The sequence below is a fragment of the Chaetura pelagica genome, unplaced genomic scaffold, assembly GCF_000747805.2.
Source record: "Chaetura pelagica isolate M959 unplaced genomic scaffold, ChaPel_1.0 scaffold244, whole genome shotgun sequence".
Taxonomy (NCBI): Eukaryota; Metazoa; Chordata; class Aves; order Apodiformes; family Apodidae; genus Chaetura; species Chaetura pelagica.
This window is the reverse complement of record NW_009953719.1, coordinates 1,630,010-1,651,675: the sequence shown is the minus strand read 5'-3', so window position 1 is coordinate 1,651,675 and position 21,666 is coordinate 1,630,010. Positions and strand designations below refer to the sequence as shown.

General features: G+C 41.8%; 1 protein-coding gene across 2 annotated transcripts in view; it reads left to right on the top strand.

The window, feature by feature from the left end:
* Positions 1-21,286, top strand: part of KCNJ6 (potassium inwardly-rectifying channel, subfamily J, member 6) — a 50,904-nt gene extending 29,618 nt beyond the window's left edge. For both annotated transcript variants that reach the window (XM_010000421.1, XM_010000420.1), the window contains one exon: positions 20,961-21,286. In XM_010000421.1, coding sequence (XP_009998723.1) covers positions 20,961-21,286 — 326 coding nt within the window. The remainder of the gene's footprint in view (positions 1-20,960) is intronic.
* Positions 21,287-21,666: the final 380 nt, after the last annotated feature.

The following is a 21,666-nucleotide window of genomic DNA, read 5'->3' as shown; positions in this document are numbered from 1 at the left end:
CTGCACATCGAGGTGCTCAACTCGTGCCTTAAGCCAAGGTGTAAATCAAGGGGCTGTTGGCACACAGCAAAGCAACAGCCTCTCTAAGGCTGCTGGGCTGAAGCCTCAGAGTCCAGCCTGAGACCCCCACATGACTCAAAGCCCACGAATCCTGGAAGCTGCGAGTTATCCATGGTGGAGCAGCACTGTTCCCCTGTAAAAAATGGGAAGAGCATCGCACAGCCTTGAAGTCGGAGTCAGATCTGTCCAATAAGAATGGAACAGAACTTATAAACGCATCAGAAAATAGATCCTGGGGTGCTGTATAGCAGAGAGGCAGACACTAGTGTGACCCAGGTGAAAGAGCAATTCCCTCACTTCACCCTCTGTCTCTTTGTTTCTACATCCAAAAAAGTGAGCTCACAGTCCCCCTACACCTTACTGTACAACTCAGTAAGAACTCAGGCTCATTCTATAGGCAATTTGCTTGCATGTGAACAATTACACAGAAGGCACATCAGGCCTGCATCTAATGTTGATAATGCACTTAATAGCAACAACCCTCCTTTCCTGGAAGAGAACATTAAACTTGTTCAAAATACAGTATTTTTTCCAAATGATAGTATTTCTTCCCACCTACAGCATATCTACCTTAATCATCTGACTCCCACATAACTGGCTCGACTTCAATGACAGTCTCCTCTACTTGTTTAAAAGTCATGTTATTTCCACTGCCATCAAAAAGGCATGATTTTCAAGTGAAGTTATTAAGTTTCCAATACAAGGAACAGTGTGTGGGTGCTACTGAAGTAGATTCTCAGGAGTGAAAAAGAGATTCCCTTCCTTCTAACAGAGGATTGGTTCTTCCTTCTCTCTGGGACCAAGAGACACTTTTATTTTTTACAATGTTTTGGCTCTCTACAAAGAAATGAAGCCTGTGTCCCAGTGTGAGCCCAGTGTCAGCCAATCTAACCTTGGCTCTATCAGAAAGAAAGTGGAGCCTTGCCCTCTGTGTGTCCTTCATGGTGCTGGATCAACAGAAAAATACTCCATTATTTTAACTAGCTTGCTTACATCCAGCATCCTCTAGCCAAAACATTAGATGATGGACAGTTTACAAACCAAATTTTCTCCTGGAGGCTCCAAAAGGCCATCCCACATACCTATTTTCAAACCAGAGTTCAAGTGAATTTGATCCATTAAAGCTAAGAGCAATTAGGTCTGACTCACATGCCTGATTCCCCCCTTGCTGCTGAGTCCCTCATATGGGTCACAGGAGAAAAATTTTGGACTACTTTCTGAGAAAGCAAAGGTGAAAAATACCTCTTCAATTTGGACCTACAGCTTTTCACCTCAAGCTTTGTATCTGTGCTGACAGCATCATGGACTGCAATCAACTCTACCAAGTTCCAAATACTTCTATGTCAGCCCTCATGTGTAAGTACAGGCTTTGTCAAGTGACACCAGTTTATTAATTTTGTGTCTTTGCTCTGAACTGAGAGCTGAGAATTTAATCTCAAACCACTTCTGTGGTTTGTGAGAGTTTCAGCTTCCTTTCCACACAGCTCTCTCAGCAGCTGTCAAATCACTGCAGGTCTTCATTTGCTGAACCCGACCTCCCTGCAGTTTCACTTCATTAATTGCCCTTTTCACAATATCTTTCAGCTCTGTTCAGTCCCTCTGAATTCAGCATGATGAGTAGATGGAGGGATGTTTCAGCTGTTACAGCAAAGAAAGTTTATGAAAACTGAATTATGCAGCACCAACACTATTAATGAATTAAATATTCCAGGTTCCATCTTAAGACACTGCCATTGTTTGGAAACCTGTCAAAGCCCCTTAATCAAATAACAGCCTTCATTCAGATCCATATATACCTGATGGTCTGTCGGTTTGACATACAGGGCAAGCTGTCATTCTCTGTGAGGGAGAGAAAGAGAAAATAATAGAAAAATAAAGAAAAAGTAAAGAAAGTTTTCTTATCTTCCCTGTTGCCTTCCCTTAAGACAGATCTGGCACACAAAGGCCACATTTACATCAACTCAAATTTGCCTGAGCTGATCACCTCAAAATGCTGAATTGTACAACTGGTAGCAGGATGCTGTCTGTGCTGCCCCTGCATGACAGTCCTTCAGGAAAGAGCAGCATGAGAGTGGATCAGCAGCAATCTTTGGGTTAGTCTAGAGATTTTGTCCCCTCTAGACTACCAAAGCCTAATGCAGAACAAAGAGTCAGCCCTCATAGCCACCCACTTAGATAGTCATGACTCCTGAGGTCTTGTCCCACAAAGCCATCCAACCCACTCAGGTGGCACAGCTGTTTGAGCCTCTGCTTCCTGGCACTTGGCACAGCAAGAACAGAAAAGGAAAATTCAGACTTACCTTTTCATCTCGTCTTCAGCAGCTCATGTACCCTGGGGAAAGCACCCCAGTGCATGTACCCATGGACGGCTGGGCTAGGTGATCTTAGAGGTCTTCTGCAACCATGATGATTCTGTGATTCTGTGAAAAAGAAAATAAGTTCTTGAGCATTCAAGCTGCTATTCTGTTCTTCAGATTTCTCAGTGGTGTGTCCTTTCCCACAGCCCCTTCCTGATTGCCCCAAGACACAGCACTCTATTTGTAAATGATGGTCTTCCCAGGAAGAAGTGTACCCTGTTGGTCTCATTACTGTCTACCCAGGAAGCTCCTCTTTGTTCTTCTCTGGAAGTGCTTTGTCACTCAGCATGGACTGGACCTGTGATTTTATGCTCTGCTAAAATGCATTGCATTGCCCAGGTAGGAGATGAAAAAGATTTAGGCCCAAAGTCAGTCCATTTGCCCAAAATGGAGGAGAACCATCAGCTGTACTAAGAGCTGTCCACATCTCTGGTTTCAGACTAATTCCAACAAGTTTATTCCTTCAACTGCCAAACAGTGACAATAACCTCAAGCTCTTGGTAGAAAACAACCAGTCTGAATCGAAAGAGCAGGAAGCCTGTTCTAGACTTTTGGATCATCACACAGCAAGTTGAAACTATTGCTACATGTTGGCACCAATTTGTGACAGTGACCAATCTGATTGCCTATTCACTTTTTTAGATTACCTGCTCATGTTGGTTTACCATGGGGGCTCAGGGGTCTCCCTGTGCACTCAGTCCCTCTTTCAGTGTCTTTCTGTGGCTTGGAGTTGGACTGACTTAAGACAGCAGATTAATACTGGCCAGCTAAATTATTACTGCTCCCTACTAGCCTTCTCTTCTTTCTGACAAGCATTATCACAGCAGGTGCTGTTTTAATGGACACCATTGCTTCTGCACCCTATGGTTTTCCAGGGTATCTACAAAAACCTTCCAAAACCCCTGGTTCAGATCACTGTAAATATGGAGTTAGTAAGTGAGTACATAGCAGGATTAGGGTAGGTGATGCAACCTGCAGCAGTAGCCTTTAGTTTAGACTCCCCTTTTACTGCCCAGTGGATGTGTCAGTGCCCTGCTGGGTCAGCATCCTCTCTCAGATCCCAGAGCAGCTGGTGCCCAACTCAGCTCAGTGTGCACTGACCACAGCCAGGAGCCAGCAGGCATAACTCACATTAAAAAAAAGGGAATTGGTTGTTTAGTCAACACAGCTGAGGAAACAAGTTGCAAGGAATTATTTCTCTCTCACTGCTTTTCATCCCTGCTTCCAAGTAAGCAGTCAAACGTAGCAGGGACACACATCTACCCACTGGGTGGGAAAGCAGTGGCAATGCAAAACACCATTTTGAGTCTTTCAATGCTCTTCTAGTCTTGGGAATTTTTGCTCCATCAGTAGCTTCTCAAATTACTTTTGCCATCAGCCCTAAAGCAGTAATCACTCTGAACCAGGGTTTTTGGTTACACCTCTCATCCTGCTTCTTCCCCAGAGGTCTTTGCTCCAGATATATCAAGGCTCATGGAAGATCCTTTCCGTCTGACCTGTATTGCCCAGCAGTTCCCTGGAACAGGGGGCTATCCCCAGTGAGAGAAGGAGACTCCTTTAGTGCTCTTTTGCACCACTGAAGCAGCATAATGCAGCATTAGCACTTTGAAGGATCTAGTCCATTAACTTTTAAAATTAGCTCACCAAGGGAGATGGAAGCATTTGTGGGAAAACATGACGTTCAAAGCTTCTTGCAAATCCAAACTGTCCTCCTCTAAAACATAATACCTCTTCCATTATATTGTAGCTTTCTCTCTTAAATATGTCAGTGTAAAAAGTCTGCAAAGTGAATTTTCTTCTGCAGCTGCCATCTTAAACTCCATCCTTCTCCTGTTAGCAAGAGAGTGGTGAGCTACAGCATTATTCAGGAGTCCTGCAGTGTCAGGTCTCTGATTTTGCTCCTTCTTCTGAGATATTTTTTTCACAGCAATTTAGATCAAGGTACAATAGCACAAACAGCAGCAGGCCAGCCTGATCTGGCTTGAACATGACACTGTCTGTAGTGGAAAGCTGTTGTGGCACTGTTGGTAGGTATTGCAGAGTTCACGAAGATGAATTTGTCTTTTAAAATATTAATAATTCAGCTTATGACATCCTCATTACCTTGGGCTGATTTCCTTTGAATGAGTTCTTTTGTTGCCAGTTCATATGTATTACCACACTTGGATTCAGAAACATTAATGTGACCCAGCAATCATAAAAACTGGAGAACTTCCCCAAAGGTAAGGGATCCTAAAGAGCAGCTACTACAGAGATTTTTACAAGCCATTGTCATCTAAACTTATGCCATTCTCTTCCAAAAGCCCAGAAATGCAGCAAGAAAATACTTCTGACATTTCTGAATCTTGGATTGGGCCATCACATTGTCATTAGCTTTGGCCCCATCAGCTGGCTGGTTGGAAGCCTGTAGAAATGGGATCACAGGTCGACCCAAAAGGCACAGATCACAGCTAGAGCAGTCAGTTCATGAGGGAACCGTGTCATATTTCTCTTTCTCATTATCAGTCAGGGAAGTGAACAAGATATTAATCAGTTTCTCCTTTACTCACAGACACACACACACATCAACACACAACAAAACCTGGCCAAATTCACAAAGGCATTTGTTAAATGATAGTCTTCATACTTGACCAAACTCTGAGGAACACTCCTTGAAATACTGGGCTTGAAGCCTGCATTCAATCACGGGAGAAGCAGATGATTAGTTGTGCCATTATCCCTGTGCTGACTGGCACCTGAGACGATCATAGTTTTTTTTACATTTGCGTGCCTGGTGAAATCAGAGCAAACCCTTTGCTCTGTGATTAATAATGCGTTAAGCCACAGATCCAAACTATTTCATCTTTTCAGTGGTTATGGGCACATTTACAAGACTGATGGCTGGACCAAATACTGCCAACAGGCTGGAAGAGCTATCATTTATTACAGGGCTTTCCTAAAGCCAAAATGTGTAGTAGTCCCCTGGTAAACTGTGCAGAAAAAGAATTATGAGTTTTCATACAGTGTTTTCCTGAATTAGAAATGGAGTGAAGCTTTCTGCACTACGAATGTTTTTATGTGTGGGGAGACAGAGGGAATGCCATTAAACTTTCACAAAAATGTAAAACCCAAACATTTCTGCACCGTGATGGTACAACAGAGCTTCGCTCATTGTGTTGGCTGATTTAATCCAATCATACTGGAGTATTTTGTGGTGATGTGTTACTCAGTGTCACCATATGCTTACAATAGCCTGATCTATCTATCGTTTCCCTGTTATTTTCTTGTAACAACATCTTAACTGTCCCAGTGCCTCTCTGAAGTCTGTTAATCGTCTTTTCACTGCTGGCAGTTAAATTCTCTTCTCCCCCCTGCCCCAGTACGAGGGAAGTAATTTTCATTTGATTATAATCGACATATTTCATTAAGCATTTGAAGGGACTGAGGATTTCCAAGGCTCATACATCAAGGATTTGTTATTTTGAGTGCAGGAGAACCACAAAATCACTGACCTGGCTATCTCTGTTCATCAATACGTGTCTGTGTGTCTGCACATGTGTGTGCACATGCCACAGCCTCGTGTTTTCACAGCAGCCCCAGGCAAAATCTCTATAATTCTCATAGTAGAAATTTTTCATTTGCTGCTAAAAGAGAAGGAGAGCTCCACTGCACAGGCAACCGGAAAAGGCTGAGGAAGCATAATTGTGACTCCAGGAAAACATGTTCACATTGGATGATGTGATCCATCTCAGCTTTCTCTTCCCAAAACAAGCTCTGCAGTTTTGTCATCCATATCCAGCGTTGCTTAAAGTAACGGAGAGAAAAGGTCTTAGGAAAGGTTTTGAGCTCTGCTGAGATGCCAGTAATGAGCAGAAGCCTGCCTTGTGTTGAAATAATAGAATCTGAAAAAAATGCTGTTCCAAAACAATTGCTCTCCATGAAAACTGCATCTGTGCTTTAGGCCAAAAAATCCTCCTGGCTCACATCAAAGGACAACAAATAGCCAGCATGCCCCCAAATATCTATCAAAATGCATGTACCCTCACCACAGTAGCACTTCTTTGCTGCACAACATCTATGAATCCTCAGGGCAAGTAACTGTTCTCTTTCTCAACTTCCCCATTGGTAAAAAAATTAGTATCACTCTTCCTTTGAGACTTTCAGATAAAAGGTCACAGAAAATAAGAGCCAAATATTACTATTTGTTGAGCCTCAGCAATTTGTTCCCTGCTGAGCTTCTAGCTTCTGATGTAAATGTATTGGCATAATACATTCAGCACTTGTATTGTTATATTTGCATTGACCTTCATTTCCAGCAACATCAGAATAAAACGTAATTTAAAAATTGATAGGAAACACAAGAAGCAAATAATCCGGGTTGTACTGAGTGAGTAGTGCTAATGCTTTATGCACCAGTTCTGTAGCGGCTTCTTAAAGCAAAGTGTGGTATCAGGGTTTGGACTTCTCAGGGTGCAGTTACATTATTAAATTCATTTCCAGTACTCACACCTGTGTTGGAAATAAGCGATTTCAGTTTTTTTCTCCCTTTTCTCTTTAGAAATATGTGATTGAAAAGAAAAAAGTCTTCTTTCTTCAAGACAGCTCTGCCCACACTGATCTCAGATTAGCCAGGCAGGAGTTCAGCCTCACTGGGGTGATGAATATTTGCTCATATGAGGGCCCAGATGCTCAGCTGGGCTGAGAGGAGAAGCAAGGGGAAGAAACCAGGGTGACCCTAACAATCCATCATCTGTCCCAGAAGAACCTCCCAGGTTTAATTAGGTAATAAAATCAGTTTCTGCTTCTTTTACTTCTTTGGTTTAAAAAATCTCTTATTGGAGTAAATACAAAGTGAAGGCAGTGGCCATGCACTGCATTTGGCAGCTAGGGAAAACTTTTGTTGTGGTGGAGGAGAGAGAAGGCCACACTGCATGGCACAGAGCTGGCTTGACTCAGCATTCTTCTGATACCTTCTTGAATTCCTCCCGAACTGACATCCCTTTCATCAGCCCGCCTTGTATCCAAGCTCTTGCTTTTTTCCTCCCAGGCGTTGTGATGTACACTACTTGAAGGAAGCATGGCTAGCTTTAAAGCCATCCTGGATCTCTACTCCTACCCAAATCTGGTTCACTGCAAGCATGAAGGAGAGAAGGACTCAGCAAGCTTTGAAGGAGACCATGCCATGTTTTGCTTCTCTTTCACATCCCATCAAGCATGTGTTAGGAGCACAACAGGAGCCAGAGGATGCTGCCTTACAAGCAGACATCTGCTAGATTGTTTGGGACTTGCTAGATTGTTTGGGACTTAGCAAAGATCCCATGGAGGTGTAAAACTGTGGAGATCTGAGTCAGGTACACAGTCCGAAATAGCTACATCCTGATGGAAGGTGCTCCTGGTTTGAACTGCTGTTGAGTGAGACTAGAATCTGGAGCTGTGTTTTCCATTTGCTACAACATGCATTTCCTAAAATCTCATGTTAAACACTTGTATGCAATGTTGTAGACAGATGTTTTTGGCTAGAAATGCCTGGGGTCCTGCCCCCCTTGCCCCTCCATTTACATCTGAAACTGGGAGCCTGTTTAGTTTATTCTCAGAGAGGCAGGATATCATCAGAGTGAAGAATGTCCAGTCTTAGCCAATTGCTCGTTGTACAAAATATATATCAACAAAGTGCTCCAAATTAGCAGTGGTCTGGCAGCAGTAACAAAAGCTGCAAGAAAGGGACTGTGTAATTGTGCTTGTCACAAAGAACAATATAGTCTGCAGCTGCTGTATAGAAATGCCTCAAATCCGTATGGGAGTCAGAAGAAAATCAAGTAAGATACTAAGCTCTAGCTCAAAGAGAGGACAGCAAGGGATCTCCTTCAAATACGAGATTCCTGCCACAAACACACAGCATCCTAGTGGTGTCTCAACTGCCTGCCTGCCCACCCAGATATTTCAAAAGTAATTTTTGCAATAACCTCTCAACAATATTTTCCTGGCATTGCTTCTTTTTTCTTAGTCTAGATATACGCGCACTTCTGAACCTTTGCAGCCTATCTCTTCTGGTAGAAGAGTGCCACCTCATGACTGCTACAGAGGAATGGAACAAATCACAGTGGTAAAGCTGAAAGCCCTCCAATGCCCAGGGCCAAGGAGAACTATCACAGCTCAGGAAAAACAGACAACGTTCTTCAGGCTTTTATACCCGGTGCTTCTTGCTTCAAAAGCCCTGACATTTTGTTTCAGGAATCTTCTGCACTATCATCTTAGGCATCTATCCTTTGCGAACTGCTCAGAGGAGCAAGCACCCTATCCCTATTTCCTTACTTCCTAAGACAGCTTACAACATACCTAGCCACTTCTTCTCAAGCTCATAATTGTTTTCTTCCTAGACAAATGAATGTTTCTCACCAACTGAGATAAATATTGTTAAACTAAGGAGCAGTTTGGGGTGCTAAGGAGTCCTAATGAGTCTGTTTCTTCCATAAATTAAGTGCACGTGTAAAAGAAACTCAGAATTTCTCCCCTTCATCACCAGCTGGAAATATTTGAGGCAGAACTAGACATATTCTCATGGATTGATTCGTCTATGTTTCTCCTAGGAAAAAAAATAATAATTAAAAAAAAAAAATAGTTTGGATATTTGCAACCAATGCAGAAAAATTAGAGCAAAATAACTTTTTGCTGGTTTTTTGCTTCTTTATTTTTTTTCCTTTTAAATTAGTTCAGGCACTGAGGAAAGCACTGATTGAAAAGGCCAGAGCTTGAAGTGTGTTGGTCCTTTTTTTTCCCAGAACAGAAATACCAAGACAACAGTACTGAAGCTTTCCTAAAATCCCAGCCCTAGTGCTGCTGTTCTCCTTTATTAGACTCGTTGCTAGATGCTAGGCAGTGATTAAAGATGAGAAGGAGCTTCTTCCTCACCACCTCCAATAAAACCGAAGTCGGTTAAAACCAAGTGAAATATTACTTTTCCTAAAATGGTCATTGATATACTAGCAGCTATATTAATGGCACCTTTTAGCTGACAGGATGCCAAAGAGCTAAAATATGAATACAAATTTTGACATAAATTGAGTATTAAAGAGTGTTCTGGAAGTGAAAGTTTTTACATCTCATTCCCTGAGGCGACCAGTTTTTTCTCAGTCCTGCAGTTCAAAAATATGCTGCTAAAGTTCACAGATAGCCAATAATATTAACCCAAAAGCATCAACTTAATAAGTCTCATCCTACGAAGTGGGGGAAAAAAAAAACCACCAACATCAAAACCCACTTGTTATTCAGTGGGAGGATTTTAACAGCACAGATTATTTTCTTTGCGTAAGTACTACAAGGCCTGCGAAAGTTCATCAAAAATCAAAGCTGCATGAAGCCTGGGATTGGCTGAATCTTTTGTTATGATAAAGATAACAATAGCTGAGCCAATAAAAACTAATTTAAATTTTAATTAAAGATTATTGTTGTGACAGATGAAATTTTAAGCTTAGTGTGTTTAACATTTTCCCTTAAAAAGATTTTTATGAAGGAGTTCACCAACCGTATTAATAATAGCATGACAAATAATTGGTTGCTTAAACCCTCTCTCACTGAGAAAATGGAAAGGTATAAGATCTAGTATCCAAAATTACCATTTGAAATACTATCAAAATTAGCTCAGGTATTCCTTTTCCCAGAGCCCTCGGCCATGTACAGTGTGGGGGTTCTTCAGACTGGACCACAGCCATGAGCCCCTTCAGCTCTTACACTGAAAACATGTACAACCAGGAATGTGCTTCGAAATATCTGAGCAAAAATTCTCCACCTCCAAGGTGGAGAAGCCACCAAGGGCTCTACTGCCAACAGGTCACAGCAGCAGGCATTTTTTTTAGGAATGGAGCTAGAGGCAGGTCCATGTTCTGGTCACCAGAGAGAAGAAACAAGAAACTACCTTCCCAAGTAAGGACTGGTTCAACAAACGTCACCAAAGGGCATCACCGTTGAGGGTCTGAGCTTTGTCCAAAATGCCCAGAGGGGCTGGTTGCTTGTTTGTTTGGTCAAGAACCAGAAAGCAGCTGTGCAGTTATTAGCCAGTGCTACAGAGCCAGACTGACCCAGCCCTCGCACATCCCCAGGCCCTGCTGCTTCATGTAGGTTGCCATGTGATAAGAGCCGGCTTTCTCCAAGTGTGGCCATGACAGTCTCAGCAATGCTGTCAAGATTTTGAGCTTTCTTCTGAAATCCACAGAGCGCCAGCCCTTTTGGGACTCTTTCGGGTGACATACAAACCAAAAATACCTTCTCTGAAACTAAGGTATCTTTAGGAAAAAATCTTTCTTCAAGTTGTCTCTTCTAAAAGCGAGTACCACCTACCCATGTTTAGCTTGTTTTCCAACCCACTTAAAAGGATGCCCAGGCAACCCCACTGAGATATTTTGTTACTTACCAAATTCCAAGTTATTTTGGACAGAACATAATTTCTCTTTATTAATGCTGCATTTCCAAACACCACTTCTTACCAGCATCTGCTTGGCAAGAAAAAGTGTTTTATCCTGAATTCTCTTTTATCTTCTCCTCTGATTTCACAACTAGCCACAAACCTAGAGACAACCACTAGAGACAACCTCCAGCTTCATGGATGATTCACAGATTTTGTTTTCAAAAAGCTAGTGATCTTCCTTATTTCCTGAATTTTACAGCATGCCAAGCTGTGTGTTCACACTGTTTTGTCTTTAATCCTGGTCTCACAAATATTTCCACAGTAAAATGTGACATTTTTACAAAAAGCTCTAAGTCAGTAAAGTTCAAGACAGAGCAAACCTTGGATGGTCTGTTCTCTTTGTAACATTTTAAGAGAAACAAAAGCCATCCAAAGACACAGACTCAAATTACACGTGTAAGATGTCCCCACAGCAAGATGACACACATACTTTAACCAAACGTTCATCTCACAGTCATGATAGCACAAGTGTGCAGTAGCTACAAGCCATTACATTACAGCTTGCTTCTTTCACAGCAGTTTTTCACCCATTCATCCCAGGACATTAATGCTAATGTGGGATTTTAACAATGCCCAAACATGCCTTGTTCTAGTCTCAGTCCCAGTTACCTCAGTGTGCTCAATACATGTTCCTCAACAGGGTTCCTTGTGCTCTGTGCTGTGTAGCATAGAGCTGAAACAGCAGCCAGTCACATTTTCCCACAAAAGATTGGCCATTTTGGAAGAGCTCCCACATAAACAATGCTTCTACCCCTTTCCAAGGCCAAATGCATTTAGGGTCTGTATTCTCAGCAGTTTAGCAGGCATCCTGCAGAGCACCCAGCCCTCCTGATGCAGTCCACGGGCATTGCCGTGGGAGTCTTGCTGCAGGTGTGTCTGAGCGGTCGCATCCTGCAATGCTAGCCTGCACATTTTGGAGAAGGAGCTCTTCTACACATAACAGCTGGAGTTTTCAAAAAGACACAGGGTTTTATCAACCTGTGAAGCTTGATGCATTTTTCCTTTCTTCATTTCCTACCTGGGATTTATATCTACCCTGTTCCCATCTTCTGCCTCCTCAGCAAGGAGTGAAGAGAGAGGCACCTGCTTGTGAGGGGCTGAACTCATTAAGCCTTTGGGTTTATGCAGAACAGAGAAGAACAGGGACTGTTCTACTGCTCTCTTCCCCAAGATGAGTAATGCAACAGCTCAGGCAGCTCCTTTTTCAACCTTCTTTTATCCAAAGATAGATTTTCCTGTGACCTCCTCTCCCCTTCATAAAAGGTGAGAGAAAGGGCAGAAGACTCAGAGCCCATGGAGGAAATGGGGGTCCCGTTAGCTTCTCTCAGCCTGAGATCATGCTGCCAGGAAGCCAGCTGGGGCACAGCATCACTGCACACTGATGTGCAGTTAGGTGTCCCCCATCCTCTCTTCTCCTGGTGGTTTTATGAGATGATTTTCCCCAGGAGCAGTGAACTAGTGACTGGAGAGAGACCATACAACAGACTGAGTCCAAAGGGCTTTCAAATGCAAAGGCAACTAAACTGAGTATTTTGTGAACTGAGTATTTCCTGAATTAAAGATGTTGCTTTCATCTGTGGAAAGCCACAGAAAGAGCCAACAGGAACTCATGCAAAAGCTGTGATTCTTGCTGGCTGGTCACCTCTGTTGTGGAAGCAACCTAGCAAGGCAGTTGGATATGTCCAAAACCATAAACAGGACTATTAGCCTTAACGTACTGCCAGGAGTCTTCTCCACACCTCCTGCCACCTAAGATCCTCTCAGCTCCATGCCATCCCTCCACCCTGGTGGGTCAGCTTGTGCTGCTTAGCAAAAAATCCTACCAAGCCCCTGTTCCAGCAAGGCAGCAGCAGGCAGCTCAGCTGGAGCCTGGTGCCTTTGCTGCCTGCTCCCGGCTGTTTGCCAGGGAATTGCGGAGCGGGCTGCTGGAGTGACGCACCAGAGGAGAGCGCCTCATCTGCAGGCCGGAATTCCGAAGGAAGCCTGCAGGCTAATAGCAATGTACTTTTAAAAGATCAAGACAGGTCTTCTGTTTACTCAGCACTTTCCATTTTGAAAGCAGAGCCACCGAAGATACGTACTGCAGATTCTTTAAAAAAAAAATTCCTCTGTATCCTCCTGGATGGGCATCTGCTCGGAGAAATAAAGCACTCTACTGAATCTATAAATGCATCCCAACAGTTAAACACAGAGTAGGATACAAAATCCTTGTACTTCATGTTCCAGCTCCACTGAATTGAATCTCCCATTTTCAAGGACTCCAAGTCCAATTCTGGAACAAGCTTCTCTCTCTGGTCAGATGCTGTGTTATTTGATATATTAAATTTCCACAGATTTAGTCGACAGAAAAATATAATCATCTTCCATTTCAAAAAGCACAGCTGAAGAAATGATTAAAATTCATACACATCAGGCACCTTGATTTGCTGGGCATGGCCTGAACATAAGGCTACAAGAAGGTTAAATATTGGCTGAATAGTAATTGTACCATTTCTTTGAGAAGCTGCTCATTGTGAATGTATATGGTAGTGTTAGCTAAAAGTGGCAGCACATTCGAGATTTAATCAGATAAGCTTTTATGCCTTGTGCATGTACCATTTCTCAGACTAAGCTACATGCAGTTAGAAAGCAAGAAATTAGATGCAAAATACTCAATGAAGTGTATTTGTTTCCTGATAGGAGAAATATTAGTCAAGTAAATTGAACATTTATAACAGTATTTTTCCATTAGAAAAATATAATTTCACTGGCATTGAAATCCCTCACTGGGGCAAAAAATGAGCATTATTTTAATATTCTGAAAAACACTAAAACATGGCCATCTTTTTCTAATTTGGATGCTGCATTATACAATATATCACATTTGAAGAAGTCAGAATGAAAAGGGAATGCTTTGACTGATGCAAGTTGGACTTTGTTTAGAACTTAGTATCAGTTTATTTATACTTCATATTTGTTTTCATCTTGTTTAGAAAGAAATAGGTCTTGGAGTGTCGGAAAGCCCCATTGACTTGAAATTATGGCTTCTCACCACTTCAGTTTCCTAAGTATATTCACCTCTTGTGCAAACATGACCTAATAATAAATGCCTTCGCCCACAGAGGATGTGATTTTATTACTGCGGGTGGTGGTCAGGCCAGCTGCTCCAGCCCACTCCATGGCAACTTGCATTTTCTGGTGTGGAACTTGTCCCAGTCCAGTCGTCAGCTGCGAGACAAAGACAGCAGCTACCACAAAGGCCTCTGATCAGAATTCACAGGTGGTATTAGATAAAAGCTACAAAATTTCAAATATAGTGATAAACTCCTTGGTCGGATTAAACAAGAAATATTTACAATAAAAATAGCAAATTACTTGACTCATTTGCAGAAAAAAAAAAAAAAGTAATAGTTTTAACATTAAAAAAGGAAAAGGAAACCAAATAACAACAACAATGGAAGATAATTCCTTATATTCTTAGAAGAAAAAAAATCTGTCCCCTCTCCCTTCCTCTCCCCCTCACACACTCCTCTCTCCAGCCAGTGCACCAGGGCCAGAGGCAGCCATGCTGCCATGTAGCTGGGACATGGAGAAGACACGCACACCATTCCTAAGCCACGACATAAGGATGACATGCACAGATTCCCAGGCATGCTGAAGCAAAGATATTTTAAAATGCTGGCAGGCACCTGTCCAGCTTTTACTTCTTTCAAGAGCTTTAGACATTGCTCAGGATGAGATAAGCATCCAATTCCCAGGTGTGTTCCTAATCAAGTTACGAGAACCCTTGGGAATTTACCTTTGATAGATCTGAATTAGAAGATATGTACATTTATGGGAGGTTTTACTGTTTTCCTGACAGATGTACTTAAATTTAAAAAAAAGGGAAAGGGAAAATACCTTACTAGAGCATGGTATTTGCAATATTTTCCAGCACTAAGAACTGATGCTTGATGCTTTACAAAAAGTGGTGAGTTCAGGGTACAATATGACTTTTTTTTTTTTCTTCATTAAGAGAACCAGTTAACTAGTACAGAATGTTTCTGACAATTACTCAGTAGGACTATGGAAATTTTATTCTAAATCGCTGGTCTTTTCGAGGCAATCATTTTCACATCAGGGACAACTGTTTAGTACAAATTTGACAGTGGAAGTCTAGATGAGGAAGGGAATATTCTGCAAGCACATCTACTGGCTTTAAATCTCAGCAGGTCCCTTGTGGCACACCAGTTAAAAAAGAACCACCAAAGCTAGGTAATTTGCCAAAGCCCACACAATGTCTGCAAGAGAACCAAGATATCAATCAGGAGTTCTTGACTCCTAGCCTTTTGCTTGTTTTTAATATCACACATTGCTTTCTCATTCTCCTCAACATCTAAAAATAGCAGACTGACAAATCTTGGACCAAATATATTTGAGACCAAAAGGTCATCCAGGCAGAGACCATCTCTCTGCCTTGTAGCATGCTGCTTGGTGATACTTACTGAATGCAATAGCAATGCTTAAATACAAGCCTAGAAAATCACTTTTTGAGCACCATACTGGAGTTTCAGGCACTAGGCTCTTATTCATCTAATTACCTCAATATTAGTGCTACGGTCACAGTGTTTAAGTAGAATTCCCCCATCTTCTCACCCTTGTTCCAGGCAAGGTGCAAAAGTCAGCTCCAACGCTATGGGTCAACACCTCTCCCTTCTTCATAATTCCTACAGCAAAATAGTTTCCTCATGAGCACTGACACAGAAGCTGTAAGAATTAATCTCGAGAGCCAGAGAGTTTTCTACATGTTAGGTTTTGATTTTTAAAGGTTCTTATGATACAGAAGTTTTTTACCAAGTAGATTAAAACCTCTACTGTGATACCTCAGCAAAGGTTGTTAAGAATAAAGACAGGGAGAAATGAATATAATAGAAGCACAGACATGCACATGGAAGTCTCACCTGCCATCTGGAGACCCCAGACCAAATTCTGGCCTCCTGTACGTGACTGAAACTCCACTCATCCCAGAAGCGGGGACACCACTGTTTTCTGTGCACACCCGAGTTCTCTGCTGCTGAGGTCTTACTCCAGGTTGAACTGCAAAGCAAACATCCCATGCAGTGTTTGAAAATAGGTTGTTCTTAAGGGATATCCGACTCAATTTTGTGCAGCAGAGTCTGTTTGGTTCTGCTACGTGTCAACAGGAAATCACTGAACCTCGAAATTGGCTTGACACTGTTGCTGTCAGCCAAAAGCATGCACTTAGTAATGGACCATAATTCTTGCCCCCTTCATGTAATTTAGATTAATTTTTATCACAGTAGTGGAATGTGAAAATAAAAAGTTGTAATAAAGACTGTCTCAAGTAGAACAAAAGCTGAATGAGGCTGTTAGCGTGTGTAATCTGCTGATGTAGAAAATCCAGAGCTGAAAATCATTATAGTTCAGCCCAAGCATGTATTTGATTTTGTGATTCTGAAGTACTCTTTTTTCACCTGAATTTTTTATAGCATTTTATTTTTGAAGGGTCCCATCACAAAGCTAAATCTTACACGGTAAGACTGCATGACACAACATTTTATTGTGTAGGCTACCATAAAATCTTAAATTAAAGGCATCGTGAGGAAATGCATCAAGTCACTCTGGGTCACCCCACCAAACCCTCGTAGCACTTGTTACACAGTGCAAAACATAAGCCTACTTAGTAGACAGCATGAACAAACTAACCTCAAAATAATTGCACAGGGTTACTTTTGTTCAAGAGTCATGAACCTGGAGGTGGCATCAACTTTGTTATTAATTCTGATCAGTCAAAGGTGGGGTTGCAATCTTCCCCTCACATCAACAAACAGCTTAGTGGAATTATTCTGTCCTTTTCTTTGACTGCATGGTGCAAACACTGAGCTTGATTAAATCTTCCATTTTTGCTGAAAGAAAAATTGGTGATGGGTGCACTGAAATAGTGTCCACACTCCCAGTCAAACAGAGGGAGCCACTGCAGCCTGTGGTCTTGAGAAGAGCAGCCCACATGAGCTCAGGAACCAGAGCATGGTTCCAACTTCTTGAAGTAAACAGGACATAGGGTCAGGGATGTGACCAAATCCTCTACAGCATCCCCACACGAGCACAGGTGCCTTCTGGCAGGAGCCCAGATGTGTGCAAAATTCAATGCAGACAGAAAGTAGCTTAACAGGCTGGCTCCTGCTCATGAGCCCCTCTGTACTCTGGAGTGTTGCCCAAATCCCTGTGCAGCTCAGCTCCTCACCTGTTGAATAGGAACAATAAGCATTTAGATGCTAAATCAAGGTTTTAATTACACTGGTTTTATGATAATAAGACCATACAAAGTATTAACTAATTGCTGATTTCAGATATACAGAGCTAATCCCAGCACCCTCAGCAGGACCTTTTTTATTCCTATTTGAAAACAAAACAATCAAAATGTTTCTGCGTTAACAGGAAAAAAAAAATAAAAATGTCTCCTTCATCACATCTCCATAATTTAATTTGCTTCCCATGCTATAACAAGGACCAGATTTCAGCTTACAATGTGCCTTGCATAGTTCTGACCCAGGAACAAGGACAAGGGAGAGTTAAGAACAGTATCCACCATGGTGTGTGTCTTTCACAGAGAAGTGGCAACTCTTATGGTGCTGGTCACAGCCCACAAAGCTCTAACTGAACATTATATATAATAATATTTTTTTTAAAACCCACAATGAAGTAAGATGGCAATTAATTTTACTACCTAGGTACCTTGCCCAGCAGTCAAATATTTGCACAACACCCGGTGATGGTTCCCTAGCCTGTGCAAACATGAAGCAAACTGACCAAAACACTGTCATTAAGACCTAGCAGAAAGTTGTGGTTTATACAAAGGCTCATTACTGCTCGTTAAGAATGCTTAAAGGAGTGAGACAGCAGTTAAGGACAACCATCAGAGGTCTCATCAGCTCACAGCATATTTCAAATGCAGTATGCAACGAGGGGAACAGGTGCAAGTGCTAACCCACTGCAGGGCAACCTAATCCTGCTGCTGCCATCCCCCCATGCCAGGCAGCAGGGACAGATGGTGCAGGACACTGCCACCGAGCTGCCATGCCAAGGTGGAATGGGATGGGCAGGGGCAGGCAGCTGCCCAGCCCCGCCGGAATGCTCCTCCATCACCACCTGCTGCCCCAGCTCTGCCCAATGCTCATCACAGCAGGGCCTGAGAGTTCAGCCTCAAGGTTTTCATTGGGTCTGACATTCCTTCTCAAATAGACCATTCCTACCAGTTATAGTTTGAATTAATTTAGAACAAATGATTTGGTGCTCTTAATGTCTCAGTTTATTTTGAAAAATTCCAGTCAATGCTGAGCTAAGTAGTCCCAAAGACTCCCCGGCTCTCATCAACCCTGAAGTCATCCAGTTAAAAAGAGACACTAGTCAAAACGTCAAACCACAATAATTTTTAAAGCCATTGTGCAACAGATCTACAGCTACATATAAACCACATCAATTCCTGAAGAAATTATGCAATACTTGGAATTCTAAAGCCTAAAATACCCTCCCTCCGGATGCAGCCTCTCCTGTCAGCCAAGAGCATGTTCAGAAGTTACAGCAAATAATAAAAGTCTCATTTCGTTTTACATGACAATTGTAACCATAATGAGTGTGGTTCATGAGTATAATGAAATGTGTGAATTAGATTATTATATATGATAAGGGCTTAAATGCAGAAAAAACAGCCCAGGAGCTCTGCTGACTGTGGAGCTGAAGGACCTCTGAGCCAGCACAGGCAGAAGCTGGTGAAGCTGCACCAATCAGAACTACAGAAATCTCTCTGCTTCCAGACTTATGCTGTTGCACTGGCCATTGCTTCAAGGGTATCCACAACTGTGGCACTTTTTAATATGGAATCCTTACAATTTTTTTCTGTATTAACTTTTTCAAACCTTTAGATAATAATAAGGCCTTTATAATAAGGTTTCTTCCATACACTTCTCTCACTAGAAAAAGTCTTTTTCTTTATTTCAGCTCTCCTGCTTGAGAAATCCTAACTTTTTCATTCTAGCTCTGAAAATATTTTTTCTAGCCAGGCAAAAGAAACAGGTATTATATCACTGTTGAATGGGAGACTAAATTAAAAACTAAGACAGGTCAAAATTTCAGATGAGGGTTTGTTTTTAATGAGATTTAACTCAAATGTAATTCAATTCATCTTCTTGACTTCTGCAGAAAATTTCTCCCCTTCTTTTCCACCAGTCAAATGAATTCTTTCAACCCAAGCAGCAGGATCACTGAGTACTTTATCTGAGCACAGGAAGGTGCTCAGTTCCTCTCCCTCAATCATTGCATGGGAAAGAAGATCTTTAGACTAAAAATCACAGAAAATCTCACAAGATATTATTTTGTTACATGGTTTTGTGTCCTTCAGGCCTTCGCATTTGTGAAACAAACAGAAAAATGGTAAGAACTTTCTATTTCCATTTGTGTACTTATTAGAACTGAAAAGCAAACATATCTTGTCCTGTAAAACAGAGAGAAACAGAGGCCTGAGTATGTGCCAGGTAAGAGAAAAAAGAAAGTCAGCTTGGTATGCACAGTAGAAGTTTGATCCTGCTTCTGTCTGGCTGTATCAGGTAGGTACAGTGCAACAGTTTTCATGCTAAATCTCCCTGACAGTCACCCCCATGGGAAAAAATGGAGAAGCTCTGAAGTACCACGTCATAGTAGCAGTTGGTAAATGTCCTTTTAAACAGAATGTTACCAGTGAAAATTGTAGAGTACCAAAAAACCCGCAATTATCACCCATCAGAATCAAGTTATCTGAACATGGAGAGGAGTTTCAAGAGAATGAGGACAGAATTATCTAGAGCAGTTTGCACCACCCTGAAAAAGTTCAGAGACATAACTACAAATGTTTAATCTTATTGAGTGTCTCCATGTGACTCAGTATGATACCAGCAACACCAAGAAATTATGTGCATTTCTACAACTGCCGTTTGTGCCCCTCAAATTAAAATAATTTAATTGCTTCTTATTAAGATCTAAATAACTAATGAAAGGCAGGCTTGTCCAGGAGTTATGTGTCATTATTTACTAAGTATTTGACATATCCTGCTTAGCTGACATTTGCTTACTAATACATAGTTAATCATGTGAAAATAATTAAAGGAAAACCATCACATTCCCTCCGTTTTTTTCCCATTTTGTTGGCAGCATGTTTTTGCCTCTTAAATGCACTTCTCCTGATCCTTTTCCTGGTCATCCAGTTTTCCCTTTCTGCTATTAAGCATTAACATTTTATTGTAGTATTTCCCTGAGTTGTCTGTCTGAGACGGTGCAGGTTCTTCAAGTCACAGGTCCGTGTCTTAGCCAGGTGTTTCTTCACCCAAAGGACACTCTGGACTACATTTTGAGCTTGGAACAGCTGCCTTTATGTGTGTCTCTTAAAGATACAGTATCTTACAGATTTTTTTACCCTATAGCAGCTCACAGAGTGAGGTTCGGCAGAGCTTCAAAGGGAAGGCAACAAAGACATTAGTCCCAGTTTTCTGCGCTCAACACCACAAACTGCCACAATGTCCTTCAGGAGCTTTGCTGATGTTTGTGCACTGGCCACCAGCCCAAACCTCAAAGCAGTGTATAACTAAAAGGCAGCTCCATCCTTTAGGGGAACCAAGTCAAGCCATGAATCACAGGTTCAGGGTTTAGCTCCAGCAGAGAAAAGCTTTTGCATAAGTTCCTCACTTAGCCTGGGCAACTGTTGGACATGACAATGCACGTTCACTACGCCCCAGGGAACCAAAAGATGGCACAAGGCAAGTCACGTAGGCTCTCAAAAAACCATCTGAGACTTGGCAGTGGGTGAGTTACTCCTTGATGAAATACAGAAAAATGAAGTGCATTTAATAAATAAATGTTAATCTTTGTTCACAGACTCACCACTTGTTATTATATATGTGAGCAGAAAGATAGGTCATCAAATAGATTACACGTTGTCACATTACTTTCTAAGCTCAACCTCTTATGATGTCAAACCTATTTCTTTTCTGGTATACATCTTTTTATAAACACGTCTCTGCCTAGATGAATAAATAACTAAGGATTTGGGAAAGGAGTGGTTCCTTATTACAGCACTTCTTCCTTCTCTGTTACAGGAATGACCTGCCAAGCTCGAAGTTCATACATTACAAGTGAGATCCTTTGGGGTTACCGTTTCACCCCTGTCCTGACTCTGGAGGATGGATTTTATGAAGTTGACTACAATAGTTTTCATGAAACATATGAGACCAACACACCAGTTTACAGTGCCAAAGAGCTGGCAGAGATGGCCAGCCGAGCAGAACTGCCTCTGACATGGTCTGTTTCCAGCAAGCTGGACCAGCATGCTGAGCTGGAAACCGAAGAAGAAGAAAAGAATCAAGAAGACCAAAACGAAAGAAACGGTGATGTGGCCAACTTGGAGAATGAGTCCAAAGTGTAGAACCACTGGAGGTGTAAGGGCCACACCACCTCCTTTAACTTCTTCTTTGCTCCTCTTTCCTTTCTCCCATGCACTTTTTGTTTTCTCTTCCTTATTATTCTTAATTCCAGGAAAACAAATACTCAAGTTGCGAATTATCTACCTGCCCAATTTAAACTCAAGAGATTCATAGACTAAGCAAAGGTGTGGGTTAAAGCTGCAATACACATTATCATGGTGGAATGTCAGTCCCCACCCAGGCAACAACTCCTGCCTTCCTCTCTGAGTTCAGGCCTGCAGCTTTATTTGCAACAATAATAAAGTCAAAAGTAGTGGGAATATAGACAAGGGATTTAAAAGGAAAGACTAACCAATGGTCATTAAAGTAAGGGGCTTTGCCT